The sequence below is a fragment of the Anolis sagrei genome, chromosome 2 (genome assembly GCF_037176765.1).
Source record: "Anolis sagrei isolate rAnoSag1 chromosome 2, rAnoSag1.mat, whole genome shotgun sequence".
Classification (NCBI taxonomy): Eukaryota; Metazoa; Chordata; class Lepidosauria; order Squamata; family Dactyloidae; genus Anolis; species Anolis sagrei.
In genome coordinates this window covers 145,612,281-145,622,405 of record NC_090022.1, presented here as the reverse complement: position 1 = coordinate 145,622,405, position 10,125 = coordinate 145,612,281, and the positions used below count along the sequence as shown (strand labels likewise).

At 43.8% G+C, this 10,125-nt stretch overlaps 1 protein-coding gene across 1 annotated transcript in view; it reads right to left on the bottom strand.

The window, feature by feature from the left end:
* Positions 1-4,396: 4,396 nt before the first annotated feature.
* Positions 4,397-10,125, bottom strand: part of C1QL4 (complement C1q like 4) — a 38,728-nt gene continuing 32,999 nt past the window's right edge. Inside the window, exon 2 of the mRNA XM_060763924.2 lies at positions 4,397-8,374. Coding sequence (XP_060619907.1) covers positions 8,195-8,374 — 180 coding nt within the window. The 3' untranslated portion in view covers positions 4,397-8,194. The remainder of the gene's footprint in view (positions 8,375-10,125) is intronic.

Genomic DNA, 10,125 nt, shown 5'->3' with positions numbered 1-10,125 from the left:
CCCCAGATGTTTTTGGCCTACAACTTCCAGAAATCCCAGCCAGTTTACCAGCTGTTAGGATTTCTGGGAGTTGTAGGCCAAAAACATCTGGGGACCCCAGGTTGAGAACCACTGCACTAAGACATATATGACAGTGTTTGGATGCTACACGCTCTTTTTTGTTGCAATCCTACTTCAGCAGCAAAAGCAAGAGGCTTACCCAAATAGGCTCTCATCAGTTTTAGGAATATGGATTGGGCAGCAGAAAGCCCAATGGAGACCTACTGGTGAAAGTAAATAGACTGGTACAGTGTACACCAGGCATGGGCAAACTTTGGCCCTCCAGGTGCTTTGGATTTCAACTCCCAGAAATTCCAGTCAGCTTGCCAGCTGTTAGAAATTGTGGGAGTTGAAGACCAAAACACCTGGAAGGTCAGTTTGCCCATGCCTGATGTACACAGCCAGTGTTTAGTTAGCAGTTTGGGTAAGCTTCGTTGGTAGCCAGTGTGGTGTAGTGGTTTGAGTGTGGGACTAGGACTCTAGGAAACCAGAATTCTACATTCAGCCATGGAGAGCTGTTCGATGGCCTTGAGGAAGTCATACTCAGTTTAAGGCTCTGCCAAGTGTCCTCTGAATAAAGTCTGACAAGAAAACTGTGTCACCTCAAGACAAATGCCCATGACTTAAAGGCATTGGCATTATATTTCTTCTCTTCTCCTTGATTGCAGGGAAGAATCCTATAGAAAATGTTCCATTCACTTTGGAGGGAGAAAACCATCAGTATTGACCTGGGTTGTTGTAGGTTTTTTCGGGCTATATGGCCATGTTCTAGAGGCATTCTCTCCTGATGTTTCGCCTGCATCTATGGCAAGTATTGACTTGTTTGAGTTTGAATGAAAAGCGAAGAGGAGCTAAAAGAAGGCATAGACATGGCAGTGTCCCCTTACCCTCAGTCTTTTGTTTGGAGTTCCTGAGCACTGAAAGTCTGCAAAAATGTTTAATTTAAATTAATGGCTGAATGATATTTCATGGATCATAAGACAATCCCTTTGGTGGTGGAGAGATTACTGTCCACCGGGTATTGAACATGCATGTACGCTGCCATATGTGTGCATGAGAATTCTCTGTGATGTGCACATATGCTCCCTGTAGTACTCCCATGCTATGCCTTAGAGGCCTTGTTGCTTTTACAGTCCGCTGGTACCTGTCCTCTTTGTACTTCTGCTGCAAGCGTTCTTTGAAAGCCTGTGCCTTGCTTCTGTAACTTCTCATTACAACTTGTTGTAATACTGGCTTCCCTTCCTCCTCCCCACCCACCAGCCTACGTTTTGCCTAATGCTAATTCCAGTTGTGAGGCAGCAAAAGTGGGAGGGAATATGCAAGGGGGACGAGGTCAGAACCAGAGGGAATTCTCTGCTCAGCCTTCCTTCTCTCTCTGCTTTCCTGCCTTCCCTGTATTGATGAGTTTTGTTGAATTATGCCTCCCAACAGGCCACCACACAATTCCCTGGCCCTTGGTTCCTTCTCGTAGCTGCTTCCCCAGTCTGATCAGTCAGGAAGTTTAAATCCCCAGCTTCCCACCTCAGATGGGCTGGGGAGCTCATTACGGCAAAAGCGTCTCTCATCACTGTCAGTACCATGACAGGGGCCAGCGCATAGCACCAAGGAGCCATTGGTTGCATCAGATTGGGAGTGTTGTAGGGAGGGGTGGGCTTCACACAGATGGGTCTAGGAAAGCGTTCATTAGGCACATGGACCCTTCTGCACACATCTGTCTGAACACAGGGAAATAATACCAAGAGCAAGCATATCTCTCTGTAGCACGGACGAGCTATATATGTTTGCTTATTCACATGTTACCATGTTATATATGTCTTCATGTCCAAAGAAGCTTATTGCCAGGCTGATATTTCAGCTTGAGGGCTATATCATGGCAATATTGCATCGTTGTGGTGCTGAGCCTGGGAATGTTCACTATTTGGAACGTAAGAGAAATGGATTTGTTGAGCATGGGTGGTCCAGTGGATTTGAGAAATATATAGGATCAAATGTATGAGCATACACACATCAATAGGAGGTCCCTGTGTGATGTCTTTGCAATTTACTCTGATAAGATGAATCCACGCAGAGCTACTGTATTGCCTTACCTTTCTCATCATTGATGAACCCTGGAAAGGGGGTCTGAGAAAGAAGTGTCATTACAGGTGACAATAGAAATCCCAAGAGAAACTCAAAGAAGGCACTCTGCTATTAGAAGAGTTGTCAGCTTAAAGTCCCTGGAGTATTTATTAGTGTGGAATAGGGCAATGTGGTGAAACGAGAGGGACTGTCTGGGCTTCTCTGCTTTTCGATTGCAACCTCCATACTCTGGGACATTGATAAATGTGTGCAATTCACTGAGTAGTCTGTAGTGGTTAAGTATCTTTGTATGGGACTTGCAAAATCCAATCTGGTTTGTCCTCACTGAAGCATGAAACCCACTGGAGGACTTTAAGCCTGTTACCTTCTCTGAGCCTGATGCTACCCCACAGGGTTGTTGTGAGGATAGATTTGAAAAAGAAGAGTTGCATATGCACCAACTTTGAAGTTAAGATAGGATATAAATTTAAGAAATAGATAATAATCAAAGATGAGTATTTGAACTTAATTATTAGGTTAGATTTTAAAGGAGGGCAAATCTCCTCTTAATTCTTGCCTAAAATAACTGAAATATTCACAAGATTGCCATAAGTTGAAGGCCAACTTGAAGGCATAGTAAAGGTAAAAGTTTCCCCTTGACATTAAGTCTAATTATGTCTGACTCCGGGGGGAGGGGGGGTAGTGCTCATCTCAATTTCTAAGCCAAAGACCCAAAGTTCTCCATAGATGCCTCCAAGGTCATGTGGCCAGCATGACTGCATGGAGCACTGTTACTTTCCCATCAAAGTTATATCTATTGATCTACTCACATTTGCATGTTTTTCAACTGCTAGGTTGGCAGAAGCTGGGGCTAACAGCGGGAGCTCACCTTGTCCCGCAGATTCAAACAGCAAGTTCAGCAGCTCAACAGTTTAACCCACTGCACCACTGCAGCCCCACTGTTTTAAGGGACTGCATCCCATATTTGTTGGTGCAGTCTCTACACTGTAGTATGTTTGTTGGTTTTCAAGCTGTCTGTGTGGTTGCCCATTCGGAGTGTGATGCTGATGGTTGTCCCTTATTCCCTCCTCTTTTATTGGACACTCCAAATACACAAAACAAAGTTAGTTCTATATTTGCAGCAGAATTGAGGAGACAGAGTGGAATATACCACTTGAGCTTTATTTTATTTTATGTCAAAAGCATTGCATAAAATAGTTAATCTAAAACTGATAAAATAGTTAATCTAAAACTGAAAAAATAAAGGGATTACAAGATGCTAGATTGTTTAGACAAAAAATGAGCAACAGCAACTGTATTGTTTGTAGCTTTAAACAATTCTTCCTCTGTGCATGAGGCAGGGCATTGTGGGCAAGCATACAGATGCAGAGTTGTTTGTTCTGCTCCACAGTCGCACAAGGTGGAGGATTCTTCTAGGTAGTGCCATTTTGCCAGGTTGTCTTGATCTGCCAACTCCGCTTTTCAATCTCTCTGGGGTCTTCCAAGTTGCCCATTCTTGGTTTGCCCCTGGAAGAAGACCCTCGTGGGGCCATTACAGTTTGGACTTCTCTATTTTAAAAGAAACACAAACAACTCCCTACGGAGAGGACTGGGATGTTACCTTGATGCACAACAAAGCTTTCTCTTTTTTGGTCCCCCTTTCATTAGCAGTGTCTTTGCAGAGATTTTTATTTTTGCTTTTCACTTAACAGGAGAAAACACGAAAAATGGTCCCTCCAGTTTCGAAGCAGAGCAAGCATGAGAGAAGTTGTAACACTTGAATTGTGTTGTAGAATGGAAGATAATAAGAAATACATGTGCATTTGAAAGGCCAATGTTTGAAAGGCTGAATAATACTACTTTTATATCACTATCACTTTCTTACAAAACAGCCAAAAAAACTGATTTGAAGAAGAAAGACAGCTGAGAGCATCAAAAAGCTGCCTTCTCTGACTCATATAAAATGCTATGGTTTTCTTTCCCTCTGATCTTGGCTGGACCAATGTCTGCTCAAAATTTCTGTGTCAGTGTAAATAGACAGGAGGATGAGGTCTCTTATAAAAAATGACTCTTGAGCATGGGAAAGCAGGAATGTGCAAATATGTGTTCAGAAAATGTGTGTCGTTCATCTGTATGGGACTTTGCTCCTGTGGCTGTGTTTCTATATGCATGCAAGTGTTTCCGGGATTTCATATATGGTGCGTATGCATGCAAATGAATGTGTTACTGCTGGGTAAATACCAATATTTGCATTCAGAGAATGCCGTGTTCATTGAACTGACACCAGCAAAAGACAAGATACGAGTCAAAAACCAGAGTATCTTTATTAACCAATAAAACACATATTTTCTTAATTTAAAGACACAGAATTGAGTAGTCCCAGCAGCATTCGTGTTCTTGGCAAGAAAGCCATCCTGATGCTGAGTTTACAGCCATGCCCGGGGGCCTCTCTGGCCGATTTCCACCTGTAGTATGTACTAGGCACTGTCCAGATCCTCAATGGACTTCAAAATTGCTAATGAAAGGAGAGGCATGCATTGCGCACTGGGTGGGTGGGGAACTGTGCAAAATAGCAAGGCTGCAGTGTGGTCCTCCATATAGCAGCCACCAGCAGCAGAGGATTCTTTCCCTATCCCTGAAAGGATGAGGAATGGAAGGGGCAGGTGGGAACATTATGGGGGTTGGAATATTCAAGCAGAAGATATACAGGGCATGGAAATAAATGTTTGGGGAAAACATTGCACACAGCATGTTTGTGCACTAATATGTCTGCACTGACTCAGTTATACAACTGTATTTGTAGATTTAGATGCTCTAAAGATTAATCACGCAGCCATACATAAATATGTCTGGGCATGTGTTCCACCCTATGGATGTTTTCATGGGCAATTTAGTTAATATATGATCTACATTTCATAGCTTGTCTTCTGTTGTTCCTTGCCATGCTTTCAACCCAGACCCTCAATTTCAAATATAGAAAGGCAAACTTCTACATAAATGGCATGCTGTGGTTGTATGAGTATGGGTATTTTTGAGCTCTACCCAACACATATATACCTTCATGTCCTTTCTGGGCCAAAATGTGTTTTCATTTTGGAATGTGAAATGGAAATCGTGAATCCATCTTCCTGTATGGCGGATTCTAATCTGGCTTTGGCTGGGTGGAATTCAGTTTCTTCCCTCTCTCACTCTAGATCATCCCTCCTGGCACACATGCTTAGCAATGCTCTGGGTATCATTATCTTGCAAGAATTACAGCTTAGCAGCAGCAACAGTTTGACATGACAGTTCTGACATACACAAACACTTGCATGTATATGCTGCACACATGGCATACCTAGTGAAAATGCAGAGGTTCACCTCTCAGGGGAGGTGCTTGGTTACAAGTGCAAGTGGACACGTCCTTGGAAAAGGAGCAAGGCATGTCAAGAAATGTGTGGAAATGAAATGGAGAGGGAGGCTTTTGCCAAGTTAACTTAAAGGTAGTTTAACATTGTCACTTTCCTTCCCCATGTGCTGCCAATGGAAGAACCTGATATAAGGAAAAGGGAAATTTTGTGTGCAACTGGGTGTACACATGAATGAGCACCTAGTATTTCTTATGATTTGGGATAAAAAGATGTAGTGGCATTAATTTTAATAGATTTTGTCTGGGTCATAATGCTGAACCAAGAAGGTTTGCTGCCTGAAAAATGTCTGAATGGTGTCCCCGTCTCTTAGATCCATCATTTAATTGAGTCAGACACCAGTTCTTATCCTTCATCTGGAACCCATGGTGGTGCAATTGGTTAAACCCTTGTGCTGCCAGGACTTCTGACGTTCAAAATCTGGGGAGAGTGGGTTGAGCTCCCTTTTAAAGCTCAAGCTCCCTATGCAGGGATGTGAGAGAAGCCTCACAGAAGGATGGTCAAACATCAAACATCCGGGCATCCCCTGGGCAGCATCCTTGCAGTTAGCCAATTCTCTCACACCAGAAGCGACTTGCAGTTTCTCAAGTCACTCCTGACATGAAAAAAAATAAAAATCTGTGCCTGAAACTTTGCTTTATGGTACAACTGCCCCTGACAGGACTGCATGGCTGTGATGTTGTTTGAAATGACATCCAAAGTTGTACTTGTATGTAATGAGGTGCTTGTGATGTTCTAAGTGTCATTCTGAGATTTGGGACATGGGGAGAGTAGGCATAGTAATGGGCTTGGTGCCCACAGTGGCAATAGTGGAGTGTGGATGAGGTTTACTGGTAGGTGTTCTATAACAAAATCTGATTATAGTAGTATATACTTGGTACTGGTTGTTTTTTCCTAGGGAAAATGCCATTCAGAGAGCATACTGCATACTGTGAGGCAAGGATTAGAAGTGTAGATCCCACTGATGGTGTAGCTTTGTGCATGCTGCAATGGCTGTGGTGACTTTCAAGGACACACCAGATTATGTCATCTGTCAATAGCTTTTGCTAATTGCAGGGCAGCAGCAGTAATGGTATAGGAACTCTATGGCTCCCACTATCATCTGACTGAGTATGTTCCATCTTTCTGCTGTAGAAAGATCACCACTCGCCATATGGGAATCTACAGCATTGAACGGTGCAACCAGTGTTCATTGTCTCAATGCAAGAAATGATTGCAGTGAAATATTTACATACAGAGGCACATTGCCCTCAATCACTCGTCCCATTTTAGGGTACATATGGATATTACCTATAGATATATCTTCATGCGGGTGGACAAGGGACATCTAACCAGTGGAGAAATTTACAGTAGGAGGGAAACAGTCTTTCAGTCTTCAGTTGGTACACGAAGAATTATTTGGCACTGGCTCAATACAGAGGGCGGGTGGGGAGTCTGAGATTGACGAGAAAGGACGAGTATCTCTCTCATTGTTAAATGCATCAGGCTCCAGACTTTGGAAAACCCAGTATGAATGAGCAGAGTTTTAATTTCATAGCCTTCCAAGTTCCAAGGTGGAACCTTTCTCCAGAATCTAGCTTGTGTCCCCCCACACAATTATAGTTGTGTTGGGAGGAGGGCACACAAATTCCTGCACAGGATGGAAGTGGGAAAAATCAATGCCCAATCTAGCTGACTCTCCTGTGATCTTGTTTTCCCACCTCCCACTCTGAAAGGCCTGACTTTCCCCATTGAATCAAAAGGACAATGTCTTTTTCTTCAAGATACATTTATCATCTGTATAGTTACTGACCCCCCCCCCCCTTTCACAACTGATTATCTGGTCTCTGGGGAAAAAAACCTGTGTGTATGAGACACCTTGAGCTAGTGTACTGAGTGTTTGACTGGATGAGAGAGAGAGAGAGAGAGAGGTGCACACACAAGTTCAAACAAGCAACAGACATCAACTCCAGCCCTCTCAGCCACATAATGCAGTGTATGTCCTTGGGCCAGTCACTGTCCTCACTGTCACAAACTACCTTGCAGGGTTGTTGTGAGGATAAAATGAAGCTGTAGGGAAAGGTCACATAAGCCACCTCGAACTTGCTGGAAGAAAATGTAATGCATGACATGTAATAAATGACTTATTTCATGAAAATGTTGACAGAAGGGTTGGTTGGTTGGTTGGTTGGTTGGACTAATGGAACTGTCCCTCTTCAGATCCTGGCCTGTTAGAGATACTTAGGAAAGGGGATAACATAGAAATGGAATTCCATACCCAGTTTGCAGTGTGCTTGGGCTCCATACTGCATTCATTGCCCTTCCCTTCAAAGGAGGCGTATCCCAAATCTAGATTCTGCCTCTGCTTGAGGCCATTGCTTCTACTGACCAGGGTCCCACCCACGACGATATTAGATTACCCTGTGTCCACCCCCTCCCTGTTTCCCCATGCACCATAAAACCCTTAATCCACCCACCCTCCTAGCATTGCTATTAACCCAAGAATGTGGGGAGGGGATCTGAATTGCCACCTCCCCAGAGTTTTTCCTCAGTTCCATCCTCTAGAGACTGGAACTTGCAGAAGGGACCCCCCCAACAATCCAGGGAGGCGGTAAAGCCAAGGAGAATAAGAGCTGACCTAGAAGGGAAGGGTGTTTTGGGTAGGCAGAATGGGAATTGGGGCAGAAATAAGGAGCTAGGTAGAAGGGGGCTCAATCTGGGTAGATAATGAACCCTGAGAAGGTGCTGTACTTGTTGGTATTGCCTCCATGCACCTTCCCTCCATCCAGCTTGATGAAGACTTCATCACCAACATCCAGGTGGAGGATCACACTGTTGCTGGCGTAGTCATAGTTCTGGTCAGCATCCTGTGCAATGGCGCTGGCGCGGACCTGGCAATGAGAAGATCAGGTCAGCAAGAAATGGAGAAAAAATTCACAAACTATTACAAGATGACAATGGAAAAAGAGAACATGAATCAATGGATTCAAATTGCGAGAAAAGAGATTCTGCCTAAGCATTAGGAAGGACTTCTCCAATTAAAACCTTGCAGACAGTGGAATAGATTGCTATAGAGGATAATGGACTCTCCATCCTTTGAGATCTTTATACAGAGGTTGGATGTGTGTCTTTCAGGGATACTTTAGCTGTGTATTGGTAGAGATTTGGGCTAGATGGCCCTTGTGGCCTCTTCCACCTGTAAGATTCTGTGTTTAAGGGGAGGCTGGGAGAGAAGATTCAACAGGGGCAACCCCCAGGGATTTAGGATACTCATTAGCAGAACTGGAAAAGTCCCTTTTTAAAGGTTCAATTTCTTAGACTATCTTTCTGCACAAATCGTATGATATGTCCCTGAATAATATAATATGCTGTGTCCAGGTTGGTTCATCAGGTGCTCTGCTATGGCTGACTTCTTTGGTTGAATTAGTTTGCAGTGCCTTTCATGTTCCTTGATTTGTGTTTGGGCAATGCTGCGTTTGGTGGTCCCTATGCAGACTTGGCACTGCAGACTAATTCAAGCTGAAAAGTCACAGAGAACACAGAAATGCTTGACCACTCCAACAACCACCATGTCAGACTACACAGAGAAGCCATTGAAATTCACAAGCATGTGGACAATTTCAACAGAAAGGAGGAAACCCTGAAAATAAACAAAATCTGGCTACCAGTATTCAAAAACACTAAAATCAGGACAGCAAATAAAGAGCAACACTAAAAAAACAGGGCAATTCCAGACAAGAATCAATCAGAGACAGCTAACACCTCCCAACAAAGGATTCCCTCAGACAGGAAGCAAGACTATTCAGTGCTAATCAAGGTGGCCATTTGCACCATTCACACTTGCCTCAAGCAGACAAGAGTTCTTTCTCCTACCCTGGGAATTAATCCACAGATATATAAACCCCACTTGCCTAGTTTCCAACGGACGTCACAACCTCTGAGGATGCCTGCCATAGATGTGGGCAAAACGTCAAGAGAGAATGCTTCTGGAACATGGCCATACATCCTGGAAAACTCACAGCAACCCAGGACTGCTACCCTTTACAAGTCTCGGAGACTTGCTACTCGTCTCACAGAAGGGATCTGCCAGTTTTATCTCAGTACCTCTCAAAATGGGTTGCTTTTCCCATTCACCTATCCTACGAGGTTGCAAAACAAGATTATCAGATACATGTCCACCTCCGCTCCAACGGACTAGTTGCCTCGTCATCTACCTTTCTGAACAGCCTGTCAGTAGAGTGCATTTGTAGACGGGCTACATGGTCACAGCCCTTGATCTTCATCACCTACTATACTGTGCTGTTTCTTGTGTCGTATGACACTCCCACTATATAGTGAGTCACTTCCTAGCCATCCATTTGTTTGAATCATAGAAACCATGAAGAAGGATGTGTTGCTTACCTATCCCCATAGTTCTTTAAGTGGTCATTGATAATAGCCACCCTTCCTCCCCACATGGTGTCCTGCTCCCTGTAGTTCCTTGGTGGCTGCTACAGTGTCCAAGGTTTTAATGGGAATCAGGGTGGCCACATGGACTGGGGGGGGAGGGGTACTACTGTTAAAATGCTTACATGACAGCTCTAGAAAGTTGCAAATGATACCTTGCAAAGATACAGTAAGCCCCATTCACAGATCACCACTT